The following is a 13,437-nucleotide window of genomic DNA, read 5'->3' as shown; positions in this document are numbered from 1 at the left end:
GACTTGCATCCACACTGGAGCTGGAAGATCATAGGTTACACATTCGTCTGTGGCTGTAGCTATGTAAATCAGAACCCAGCTTGACAGTTACTATGACAGCAGACCGGAAGGTCCCTGAGTAATATTTTGTACTTCTTGTCAGAACAACGCAGACTAATGTTCTTTTAGTTCTTAACTTTATTTATGCGGCGTTTAAAAACATTTTTTTTTTTTTACATACCAATAAAAAAAGAGCGAAAGTAACCAGACTATGGGCAGCAGGCAGTGAGGAAGTCAGCACAAATGCGTCAGGGGCCTGATGGAACCCGGAAGTGGTGACGTGTGCCGGGCTGAGTGGCGAGAGATAGAGAAGCATAGTCAGTTGATTACCTATCGATAAGTAATCAATTGCCGAACTGTCATTGGTGACAAGAGGCAGGAGCCATGGAGGCTCTCTACCATCAAAGTAACAAGTGAGTCTGGGTGTTTTTCGCCATATATATAGGGGCGGGTCGAAGGGGAACGCAGGTGAGCACCATAGTCCTATCCTAAGGAGTCAGCACAGCTGCCAGTGCCTGCTAGGTGTTACTTGTCGGCGAATTGCATGCACTATAAATCCTAAGTAGGTTTGAGAATCCCGTATATACTGCTATTTGGACCATTTCTTACACCGTCACGTTATATTGGTATTAGATGGGTGTACTTAAAGGATAATCACAGATGGATAATATTATCTCAGGTGATGTACAGTATGACCAATTGTCCATATGCACTTTCACTTGTGTGTTGGCACATTAGACGGCAGTGCTCTAGTGAGCAGATTTGCCCAGGTGTCTTCTCCAGCACATCACCCCTGCCATCTCAGCTGGTAGATTATTCGGTACTTGTTTCCTAGCACGGCGCCCCTGGGACCCGATCAAACCCGACCGACCCGATTTTCGGGCTTTAAAGACGTTTTCCGTACAATTAAAAAATCGGTCGCATCGCATGCCATTATAATGGCATGCAATGCGACGGACCCGATTTTTTACATTGGACCCAATGTAAAAACGGTCCCTGAGACCCAATTTTACATTGGACTCAATGTTAATTGCCCCCCAGACCCGATTTTTAATTGTATACCCACCCTGATGGTTAATTATTATGTTAAATGCCCCCCCATTGTTAACGCAACGCCACGGTCAACGTCAACCCGAAGTGTGGCAAGCGGCGGTGGTGCACGTCCTCCGAACTTTTCATACCCCCACTATCCATGTCGGCGTGGAGTTGACTTTATATAGTGTGGCGAGCCACCGAGCCCGAAGCGTGGTGAGCGGGCGTGCAATAAGTCTGAAGTAATGCGCGTCCCCTCGCGGGGCTTGATGCGCTCGCCATGCTTCGGGCTCGGTGGCTCGTTGCGCTCGCCACACTATATAACATCAACTCCACGCCGATGTGGATAGTGGGGGTATGAAAAGGTCGGAGGATGCGTACCGCCGCCCCTCGCGGGCTCACTGCTCTCGCCACACTTTGGGTTGACGTTGATCGTGGCGTGGTGTTAACAATGGGGGGCATTTGACATAGTCATTACCCATCAGGGGGCATTTAACGTTGTAATCCGCAATGAGGGTGGCTGTACAATAAAAAATCCGGTTGATTTGGTCACATCGCATCGCATGTGATTTGTTCGCATGCGATGCGATCGACCCCGATTTGTTTTTTTTCGACCCGAATTCGTACAATTGAAATCGGTAGCGCCGTGCTAGGAAACAAGTACCGATTATTCTTTTCATGCAGTTTTAGCATGTCTCTAAATTGGACAGCCCTGGGCTTATTTTTTTTTTATGTTTAAAATTATTTTTTTTTAAGCCAAACAAGCATGATTTAAACAAGCAGCCATTATATTATGCACACTGTCAGGGTGAACAACACGGCTTTTACCCGACATTTTAATGCCGGGGACTGCAGCAACGGACCCCCGTTCTCACTGCTAAGGTAAATATCCAGGTGAAGCAGTTCTACCCAGTAATTTGTTTTTTAACACAGGGTTTTTTGCAGAGTGAACGGGTCAACCCGGGTCTCAAACCTGGGTAAAAAGCAGGGTTGGAGAACTGGGAATTTTGACGTGGATTGACCCATTCACACTGAAAAAAATTATCGGGTTGACATGCTAGACCCAAGAATTTGCCTAGCAGTGAGAACGGGGTATAAGAGATCAATTACATGTAACAAGAGTAGAATGTTCATATGCTGTAGTATCATAATTTAAGCTTTATGGCTGTGAGAACCTTCATTCTTAAGGTGTTAAAATCAGTACATAACGTGACATAATTCAGCTAGTAATATTGGTGTTATGCTGGGAGATTGTTTGAAATATTAAAATTTACTGTAATTGGGGTTTGCTGAAGTAGGGACATACTCGTCATAGTAGATCTAAGCAAAATGTATTCATCAACATATATTACTTAATGCATATTATTACTGTGTTTTCTCGCAGGAATGTTCACGAAGTTCAGTCTCAGATGGGGCGGCTGGAGACATGTGACAAACAGTCTGTACATCGTAAGTATGACGGTATCTACCATTCACAAATGTGATCAAGTATTGAATAGTTCTATGTACTGTGGAACAATTTATCGCTTTTAATATTTATGTACACTATAATGACTTTTCCCATGTACACATAATAAAGAACAGGAGTGGCCAGAATGTAATGGTCTAATGTAAAAGAATGTTCTACTCCCATTAATAAAATAACTTTTGAGAAAAAGTTCAGTTCATAACATTAATGGGGCATATACACCGGGTGATATTAGCCCCATTTCTAAGCAATCTGATTAGATCACTTAGAAATGAAGCAAGGATCGCTCCGTGTGTATGGGTGACGGCGATGCATGGCCCGGCACAACCTCCTCGCTGGGCTAGATATTTCAAGCATGCTTGAAATATCTAGTCATCGCCTCTCTCTTTCTATTGAGAATATGGGCAGTGACAGATCGCTCAGCATACATCACTGGCTGCTGCAGCTTTGTGTGCTGAGCTGTCTGCACTTAAGTAAACGGCTCGCTCAAAGCTCCTGTCGCCCCGAATGTACGGGGCATTAAAGATTGTTTGGTTATGCAAGTACTCAAAACTGAAAGTAAGTAAGTCAGTGTGTTGATTCGGACAGTCAGGAAAAGTATTTGGGTAACTACCTAGGTATGTGTGATCTTTTATAAAATCTTGATATACTCCACAGGTTCTCAAACTCCTTCAGGACCCCAAACCATGCATGTTTTCCATATTGCCTTACTGAATGACAAGGGAAATAATTAGCCCTACCTGTGAATCTTTTAAAATGTAATGAATACACCTGTGCATCTGGCAGGTGGCCTGGAAAATGTGAACTGCCTGGTGTCAAGAGGACTGCGTTTGAGAACCACTGGTGTACTAAAGTTGAGATGTATATGAACAATGGCAGAAAGTTTCCTCCGTGCCTAACATTATGTTTGTTAAGCTTTTTAAGAAGCAATTTAAACATGTTGGCAACATGGAGAGAGAATGGTTTTGGTCACCTTGTAACATGGAATGTGCACCCTTATCCTCCCATACATGCACTGCTGTCATCTATGATCATAATAATCCTTTATTTCCTTATCTTTCAATAGGCACAAAGCACTTTACCTTACTGCCCCTATCAATCACCTAAGAGAGAGACAGCCATCTTGAGCATGCTAAGTTGCTAGTCCATGTATTCAGTCACTCATTACTGTTCATTATTGTCAGAAGCCAATTAACCTATCTGTTTGAGGACTGATGCAGGTAACTGAAGTGAGCAACAGGTTGTCCACAAAAGTGAATTCAGCCCTGTCCCTGACTGTGGGGGAATGTGCCTCTGCGAGGGAAGATGAATCATTCGATGGCAATGATTTCTTCCCCTGGGCTGCAGCATGCAAGCTCGCATTGTGTCGCAGGGATTTGACCTGGGGTTTGGTGGGGAGGTGTTTATCTGCTTGCTAGGCAGCGAATATACACAGCCTAGCGAGCAGGTCTGAATTACCCCATATTGCATTATTGCCAGATACTGTAAGCAGTAATCCTTTTTATTTCCAGGTTTCACTCACATTGAGTAATACTTAGTTTGCATATAAAGCCTTCAAATGGATAATTTGATAGTAGCTATGGTCTTGTATACGATCCGATACTGTATGGAACTCAAATGGCACCGTCCTAGTGCAGTTCTGTTTTACCACATTAAAACCATTTATTACAAATTACACTCTCCTAAAAATAAATAAAAATCGCATATCACTCATCCAGCAGTGATTTGGGGGATCCAGACCGTAAAGGTGGCCATACACCTATAGATTTATCCTCAGATCTGGCTGGTTGGAAGAAAAACATGGTTATGGATGAGAGCAAGTGACTGTTCACCATTTGCTTGGAAATGCTGGAAAACTGACATACTGTAATTCAGATATTACCAGATTTTTTCGTTCCAACCAGCCAGATCGGAAGATAAATCTGTAGGTCTATGGTCACCTTAAGTTATAATACACGCACCAATTTTGTGTGCTGTGCGTTTTGTACTTCAAGCTGCCATGCAATCTTTGCAGCGTGTATGGGCAACTATGTTGCATTGCAGGGTCCCGGAAACCTTCCCACTCCTCCGTTTTAGTTAGCTCCTCCCTCACATTGATGATCTCCGTTGGAGTAGTATATCCTGTCTATGAGAGTGAGGGGCAGATTTTTTAAGCTTGGAGAAGAGATAAACTAGAGATAAAGTGGAGAAAAGGTAAAAAGAGATAAAGCACCAGCCAATCAACTCCCAACTGTCTTTTTCAAACACAGCTGATTGGCTGGTGCTTTATCTCCTTTTACCTTTTCTCCGTTTTATCTCCAGTTTATCTCTTCTCCAAGCTTAATAAATCTGCCCCTGTCAACTCATCCTCCAATGTATACACTGCTGTCATCTATGATCAAAATAATCCTTTATTTTCTTATAAACTTTCAATAGACTCAAAGCACTTTACCTTAATGCCCCTATCCAAGCGAGACAGCCATCTTGAGCATGTTAAGTTGTTAGTACATGTATTAGACACGTCAGTCCATTCCCTATTGCACCTTATAGCCTAAATTGCTTTCTCCACAAATGCTCACTACTGTTCATTATTGTCAGAAGCCAATTAATCTATCTATGTTTGAGGACTGATGCAGATAACTGGAGTACCTGGAGGAAACCCATGCACACATACGATACATACAAACTCCATACAGATAGGCCCCTGGTTGGAGTCAAAGTCATGAGCACAGCACTGTAAGTCAACCATGCTTACCACCGAGCAGCTATAATTTACTTTCAATCCATTTTCAACAGAAATGTGTACTCATTAACCACATATTGGGCCAGATTCTCTTAAGCTTCAAAAATGATAAACTGGAGAGTGATAAACAGCCAGCCAGCAAGCCAATCAGCTCCTACCTGCCATGTCACAGACTGTGTTTGAAAAATGTCAGACAGGAGCTGATTGGCTGGCTGTTTATCACTCTCTATTTTATAACTTTTGAAGCTTAGAGAATCTGGCCCTTAGTGTCTTCTGGCCATCTCATTTTCTTTCCCTTTTTTTTTATCAGTCATAGAGAATGAGATTCAAGCAAGAATAGACCAGATCTTTAGTAACTTGGAGCGTTTGGAAATCTTGTCCAGCAAAGAACCTCCAAGCAAACGTCAGAACGCCAAACTGTGAGTAGTTGAGACGTCTACTCTGTAATGTTTAGAAATGTAATTTCCGGGATGCAGTTAAAATCCCGGCGGTCGGGATCCCGGCATTCAGAATCCCGACGCCAGAATCCCGACCGCCGAAATCCCGACACATTCTCCCTCCGTGGGTGTCCACGACACCCCTGGAGGGAGAATAAATTAGTGTGCCGAGCGTAGCGAGCCCGCAAGGGGGGGGCGATCCACGTCCCCCCCTTGTCGGGATTTTGGCTGTCGGGATTCCGGCGTCGGGATTCTGAACGCCGGGATCCCGACCGCCGGGATTCAGTACTGAATCCGTAATTTCCCATGGTTAAAAGACCTGAAACTACAATGCACATTGCCTTATACACAGCAGTAGCGATGCTGGTGCCATATTTCTCTACATACACCAGTGGTTCCCAAACGTTTTTCGAATCACGGCACCCTAGAGCATCAGAATTTTTTTCACGCCGCCCCTAGGCCAAATGGTTCTTATGGAGACATTTTTAAAAGCGTAATAAATTTAGTAAAATGTGTGTATATTTCATTCGTATTACCCGTACACACGGTCTGATTCAGTGTAGCTTTTTTTTATTTGATTTGGACTATATAGTCCAAATCTAATCGAAAGTGGCCCTGAATCACACTGTGCTACGAGGAATTTGATGCAGATTTCATCACATTGTGCGGCCTTGCGGCATCAGGATTGAAAGCAGAAGTAGACTGTGCAGGAAAGTCTATTTCTGCTACATTGAAAGCGGTATCATGCTGCTCAATCCTGCGCCGTCCTGCCCGATTCAAGCACCCCTACCAGGTCCCTGTGCCTGTCGATATCGATGGCTGTCAGATCGGCCCGTGTGTACACCCCATTAGGTTTAATTATGTCTTGAGGACAAGATTTGTTTGACCAGATGTTTTATGATTGGAAGCCACAAAGACGTTTGCCTATGACATTGACCATAATTAATTTTAACTGGCCCATGAACACGAACACAAGACAAGACACTTGCAAGACACCCCTGCAAGTAACCCAATGCACCCCAGGGTGCCAGGGCACACAGTTTGGGAACCACCGTATGCACAATTACAGCTGACAGCAAAAACGTGCTTCAGAAATGGCCATGACACCTCTGCGTTTTTGATGCCACATTCTTACCTATACAGAACTATTCATGAAAATATATTCTGCCCTCTAAAACATCTCAATAATGAGAATGTTTCACGAAATGATATCGTGTTGATATAATGTTTTAAACAAAACATAGATTTTCAAGGACATATCCACTCTCGGACGTGTCATGTTGAGTTGTAGTAACTGTATATTGTAGATTCGTCCTATGGAGACCTTTCCATCTGCACCAGATGGCCTCACCAAATCTTCTAAATTGTTAGCCCCAGCGAAGAACTTGCATTCATCATGTCTGTCAGATTGTCCTGATGCGCCATTTAAACAGTCTAATAATATAAAGCTCTGTGGATGTTTAGCACCATCACTGGGTGTTTAGCACCATCACATCACTGTAATTCTGAAACCAAAAGCCATATTATCCATATTGGTCTTATGATGGGTACCCATCGTACAGATGTTTTTTTACCTGGAATGTTTATATTTGGCTTATTTTGAAGTGAACCTCAGATATTCTGCCTTCACTTCCCTGACCTAGACTACATGTTCCATTGTCTGAAATATAGCCATTGTTTTCCTCAGATTAATTAATACACACTATCAAGAACCTACCAATAAAATGTTACAAAAACAATACGTTCTCTCATTATGAAACGGAAGCAAAAATAATTTCTTTCCAAGTCACTGTTCAATGCTTTCAATTATTCTTTTTTTTTTTTTTTTTATGGTTTGAAAAAAAAAAATGAACCGATCATATCTTCTGTTATAACCTGGACTTCAAAAAGGTACAAACGGTCCAGAATAATAATTTACTAAAGATGGTCTGAGGGGGGGAGGAAGGGAGTGAGAAGCCACATACTTGTAAGGCTGGCATGTATGGATTCCACACACCCCCAGGGCGTTTTTGGGAAGCTTTTAATTGAGGCAGGTCAGATAAAGGGCACAGAACAGGTTTCCTGTGTATGGTTTTGTAATAGAAATTCAAGTTTCCATATTGAGCAGGAATATACCTCTGTTAACCCTCTCTGCATCATAGCATACCGCTTGCTCTATTAATGGTAAAGTTAATGATAATTCCCACTGTACTTCAGATGCTTAGCAAATGCATATAGTATTCATTTAGCAGTAATATTGTGCTATGGATTTGAAGTATATCTCTATATGTCTGTGGTAAGAAGATTTTGTCATTATGTGGACCACGTATGTGTACATACTGTATAAATGTTTATCTGCACGGCAACCAAAGACCGTTAGAAGGATGGAATATAATATCCATGTTTCTGCTGAATTGTGGAGCTGTATTCACAGTAATTGTGACACAAGTTGGAAAAAAATTTCCTTGCTTTTTAGCCGTGTAGACCAGCTGAAATATGATGTACAGCATATACAGACAGCATTGAGAAACTTTCAGCATCGACGGTACACCCGAGAGCAACAGGAGAGAGACCGAGAGGAGCTGCTGACACGAAATTACACCACCAATGTAAGCCTTAAGCTCTGCAGCTCGTTTAACCTTCTGCATATAGGGTCTTATTCAGGGTTAGGAGTGAAAGTCTGTTCACTGGTTGCAGTACAAATGCATCAATATTTTTTTGCATGCAGGGAAAATATGGGATGCTTTTGCATGTAAATAACCAATACTGGGCAGCTTTGTTTTGCATTATAATTTAGTATTAGTCTAGGACATGATAACTAATGACACATATATCTGTGACACCTGCATTGTAGCATGGTATTACCAAGGTGCATATTGCATATTTTTACAATTTCTCCTAACTCTGAATAAGGCCCCTTATACAGCTGAACATGGGCATGTACTTGTTTAGGTTATCCATTTTATATCTTTATAATGCATCAGCTTTGACTTCCATTTTGCTATACCTGGCAAAGAGATAGAATGCACTTTGGGGTCGATCCTATTCCGTGCCGATGATTCGCAAGTGCAAATCATCATGGCAACGGGAGCTGTTTACAGGCTGAATGCTCTTAAAAGTGCTCCCACCTCCATAGGGGTGCAGGCAATTTTAAGCGAATTCGGCCCAGCGAAGGGTGCGAGATCCGCTTTAAACGATTGAAAAGGGCACCTGAATGGCACCTCGCACCTTTCGGACCTAATAGGATCTACCCCTTTGTGTTTTCCTTGTCTTGCTACTGTATGAAAACCAGGATCCCATGTCTATACCCACTGTCCTTATAGCATATGAAGCCTTCAGTAGTATTTTCTCAAGTCATTTACTTTTCGTTGACTGGACAGCAACAATGGAAAAACAGAATGCAGACACTCAGGGATCAGACATTGGTTACATATTCTTTAATGTAAAATATCAAAATCTATCCCTAAAATAGTTCTGAACCACATAGACTACAGAACTTTGGCTTGTTTTTTTTAAATGATTATATATATGTCAGCAATAAATGCCTGTAAATATAATGTGGTCATCAACTACACCATGCATATATGTGTGGGCTAAATGGTGAGATGTCTAATAATATATAATTTAAAACCTTTTTTCTTTCTCCAAATACAACATAATCAGTGGGGTCACCCCCTCCCAATTTCTCACACAGGATTCAGAGACCTCAATACACATTGATGAAACTCTCCACTTTAATTCATCCGTCCGTAACGCCCATCAAGGGATAGACGACCTCCTGGGGAGTGGGACCAGTGTACTGGAAGGGCTGAGGGACCAAAGGAAGACCTTAAAGGTGGGGAATCTGAGGGCCGAGATTGAGTTTGGGGAATGGCCTGACATAGGAGAAGTTACACAACTGTGTATCCAGCCTAATTTGCATTTGTCCCAAACATTCAGGTTCACATACCTCGCTGTTCTGTACAGGAAACGTGTTTGCACATACGCAGCTTAGCGTATCCACCTCTGCTTCCCACTGTCTGCCAGCATCACAGTTTCAACTCCTCTCCGAAGTTAACATTGCAAAATGACATATTTATGTAGCCACTGGTAAATCTACACTGTCACTGCGATCAGTGGCCACTGGGCTCAATGTTATTGTGGACTTTTTTTTTAAATTGAATGCATTACTGTACATTATATTAAGTGCAAAACGGTGTAATGGTTAGCATTACTGCCTCACAGCACAGCACTGAGGTCATGGGTTTGATTCCCACCATGGACCTAAATGTGCAGAGTTTGTATATTCTTGCCGTACTTGCGTGAGTCTACTCCGGTTTCCTCCCACAATCCAAAAATATACTGGTAGACTAATTGGCTCCCAACAAAAACAATTAACCCTAGAAGGAATGCGTGCGTATACATGTGGTAGGGAATAGAGATTGTAAGCACCACTGGGGCAGGGACTGATGTGAATGTTCAACTATACTCTGTAAAGCGCTGCCGAGAGTATGTATGCACTATATAAATAAATGTAATATAGTAATAATATAAGCTGTAAATAAATATATGGTGATGAAATGCTTAGGCACATCGCATATTTAAAGAGCTTTTCCCATTTTTTTTTTTTTAGAATTTTATCATTTATATGTTTATAAGTACAGGTATGTCCTCATATGTTCTTGCTGCACTCATGTCAAACAGCCCCTTCTGGCACTCATGAGACTCTGCTAGCATCAGTCGATATGGCTAGGTTGCTGTGCTGATTATTATATGTGACAATTGTCTCTGAATCTGTATATGAAAGCTACAATGCGGCAGTTTTTTTTTTTTTTAATGCTAAGCTCTGTTGTGATTCATATACAGACTCAGTCCCACACACATCTGCAAGTGTTGCCTATGAAATGACTCTGCACCGTCCTGGTGTGTCCTATTTGCATAGCGTTGTGTCTTATGCTGTATACACACGGTGCACTATATTGCTCAGTGTCCCATTTTCATCAGTGAATAGAGATGGTCGCTAAAGAAAAGTAGACTTAGCCGTAGAAGGAAACATTAGGGGCTGAACACGGGAGCGCGTGCCCGGCGATTTATCGCCGCAGCACAAACAAATCCCTGGCAATATGGTCGCTCAGCGACCTTATTGCCAGCAATATTGCACCATGTGTACACAGGTTAAGACATATTTTCAGAAAACTCGTGACTGGCACCTCCTGCTGCATGATGTATTGAGGCTAGATATGTGAGGAGGCATCTGTATGTCTTCTTGCAATCTTTACTACCATCATTTTCCTTATTCCTTTCATTCTTTTATTCATCAATCATCTGGCATCATTGTTTATTTATCCTGAAATACAACAATGCAGTATGTTCTAATTGTATCCAAATATCAGGGTTTTGCCATATCCTAATGCAGTGGTTCCCAACCCTGGTCCTCAAGTACGCCCAAAGTGCACGTTTTCCAGGTCACCTGGCAGGTGCACTCATTATTCAGGCACATTTTATAAGAGCCACAGGTGGAGCTAATTATGTCACTTGTGATTCTGTGCGGAGACCTGGAAAACATGCACTGTTAAGGGTTCTTGAAGACCAGGGTTGGGAACCACTGTCCTAGAGGACTAAACTCTGCTTGTTGATATAAATATATGGCTAAAAAGCTATGTATTTTGTCAAATTTATAGGAGGATAAGCGAAAGACAGCTAAAATGGATTGTTTGTTTTATTTATACTTGGCCTGTTTTGAAGTGGAAGTAGGGTTTATCAGTGTCCTAATCATTGTAGTTTCTGGATACATAGAGTATCAAATAATGAAGGACAATAGGGCAGTATTCAATGCGGCCGGTTTAACCCCCGCACCGGCCGCTCACCGTATTCAATGTTCCGGGCACTGCTCGCTGTCACAGCTTGCAAAAAGCACTGAATATACCCCATAGTCTTAGCCGTTTCCACCAAGCCTTCGCAAGCACTTCCGTGGGGCATCTGTGGATAGGTGCTTGCTGTGAAGGTACCATTGTGCTTAAAAGGCCTTATTATTATTATTATTATTATTATTATATTTTTATTTATAGAAGCTTGATAAACTTTTTCCTTTTACAGGTTGGTAACTTTACTGAATTGCCATTCCAGTTGTATTTTGCTACATATTTATGGAATTCGTGAACGTTCGAGTATTATTGAAGATTTGCTGATTATTTAACCTAAGCTCATAGGCGGCGCTCTTGGCTCCGTAAATGCAAATAATCACATCTTAAGACTCAAACGTCTTGGGACCTAGTTGTCCCTTGCTCAGGGATACAAATCTGGATTTTTAGTTGCACAGCTGTTTATGTGAGAGCTCTAAGGGGCTGATTCAGACCCATTCGGTCAGGTCTGAATTCAGCCCTTTGCCCGATGGTGTGGGGTTTGTGCATGTGTGAATATGCGCATGCGCAAACCCTGGGAGAGAACGGATTAGGCGAGTTTCATACTTGCCGAGCCATTCACTCCAAAGGGGGCAGGCAGGGGAAGACATGGGGATGAAGCATGAGAACAGCCATTGTTTTAAGGACGTCCCCCTGAGAACGTAGATGTCCGATGCCGGCTTAAACTGGGTGGCTGAAGTCAGTATCCGCCCCCTTTTTGGCCATCTCTGGCTGAAATAAGTCAGTTTTCAGTGACTTTTATTTCAGAAGGGTCGATAACCTCATCTGATGGTCGGCGACCATCGAATTAGTTCTCTCCCCTTCAGCAGCATGCAAGGGGGTGTGTTCTCGGACCTGCTCCCTAGGCCGTACAATTCTCATTTACTAGTGGAGAGTGCCAGCCTGGGATTGTTTGTGTATTTTATACATCAACACATTTTTCTTCTGTTTCTGACCTGTTTTTGTCTCTGTGTCCCATATACTTTTTCCATCTTGTATCTGATCATTTTTGTTCTTGATCTCCTTTTACCCCTCACTATCTTTTTACCCATTTTCCACTTAACTTTTGCAGGGAACCCAGAAGAAGATTTTGGATGTTGCAAATATGCTGGGTCTTTCCAACACCGTTATGAGACTAATAGAGAAGAGAGCATTTCAGGATAAGGTCCTCATGATTGGAGGCATGTTGCTGACCTGTGTCGTCATGGTTCTGGTCATCAAATACCTGACATGAGATTTCGGACAAGCATTCTATTGCACAGACTGCCCCCTCTGCCTTCTCTATCTGCCGCCTCCGCTACTGTGAAATCTCCATACCATCATCGCAGAACCATGAGACGAGGAAATGTTGTTCAGAAAAAGACAGCCTTTTAACGAGTCACATATGTTCTTAAATGTATTTAATACCTTCTCATACTAAACTGTACATTCTCTATTAAAATGAACAATGTAATGAAGCACACGGTCAACAGCTTGTTGAAGAAGTTTACATTGTCAACAGTGTTTGTTGTAATTCTCACCTAATCAGTGAGGAGCTTATTTTAATTTTGATGGACAGAATTTTACACGTGATGTATTGCTGCACCTACTGTAGTGGCTCATCACCTATAAAAATGTGGCCCTTAAAATGTAAAATATGCCCTCCTCCCTTATTAGCTGCAGGGTGCTAGCATGATCAGCTATGCTGGTATTCAGTACTGTGTATGCGCATTACGGGTCATGCATCATCAGAAGGACACCAGCAGACAGCAAGTAAATGACAGTATGCAGCAGTTTGGTGGAAGAAATGGCTTTTGGATCTTAAAATGATGACGTGTTGAGGTCAGGATCTCTGTCTTCTGATGGAGATTTCCACAGCACATGGATTGCCACATCTTACCT

The 13,437-nt window shown here is 42.3% G+C and overlaps 1 protein-coding gene across 4 annotated transcripts; it reads left to right on the top strand.

Annotated features, from left to right (window-relative positions):
• The first annotated feature begins 281 nt into the window (after positions 1-281).
• GOSR2 (golgi SNAP receptor complex member 2) lies at positions 282-13,013 on the top strand. Of its 4 annotated transcripts, none has more exons than XM_083146930.1 (6): positions 283-452; positions 2,456-2,520; positions 5,572-5,680; positions 8,154-8,286; positions 9,372-9,512; positions 12,629-13,013. In XM_083146930.1, exons 1-6 carry the CDS (start codon positions 424-426, stop codon positions 12,788-12,790), a joined length of 639 nt encoding a protein of 212 aa, XP_083003056.1. In that variant the 5' UTR covers positions 283-423; the 3' UTR covers positions 12,791-13,013. The 4 variants fall into 4 exon arrangements, with proteins under 4 accessions (XP_083003058.1, XP_083003056.1, XP_083003057.1 ...); XM_083146929.1 differs by lacking the exon at positions 283-452 and adding an exon at positions 1,935-1,953; XM_083146932.1 differs by lacking the exon at positions 9,372-9,512 and having other exon boundaries at positions 282-452.
• Positions 13,014-13,437: the final 424 nt, after the last annotated feature.

Source organism: Crinia signifera, chromosome 6 (assembly GCF_055691185.1).
Source record: "Crinia signifera chromosome 6, ASM5569118v1, whole genome shotgun sequence".
Classification (NCBI taxonomy): Eukaryota; Metazoa; Chordata; class Amphibia; order Anura; family Myobatrachidae; genus Crinia; species Crinia signifera.
This window is presented reverse-complemented; position numbering and strand designations above follow the sequence as displayed.

Bases quoted from the DNA above. Each gene is read 5' to 3' on its own strand.
- GOSR2 (XM_083146930.1), top strand. From the start codon at position 424: ATGGAGGCTCTCTACCATCAAAGTAACAA. The intron at 2,521-5,571 runs GTAAGTATGACG...TTTTTTTATCAG, and splicing joins TGACAAACAGTCTGTACATC to TCATAGAGAATGAGATTCAA. The intron at 5,681-8,153 runs GTGAGTAGTTGA...CTTGCTTTTTAG, and splicing joins AAACGTCAGAACGCCAAACT to CCGTGTAGACCAGCTGAAAT.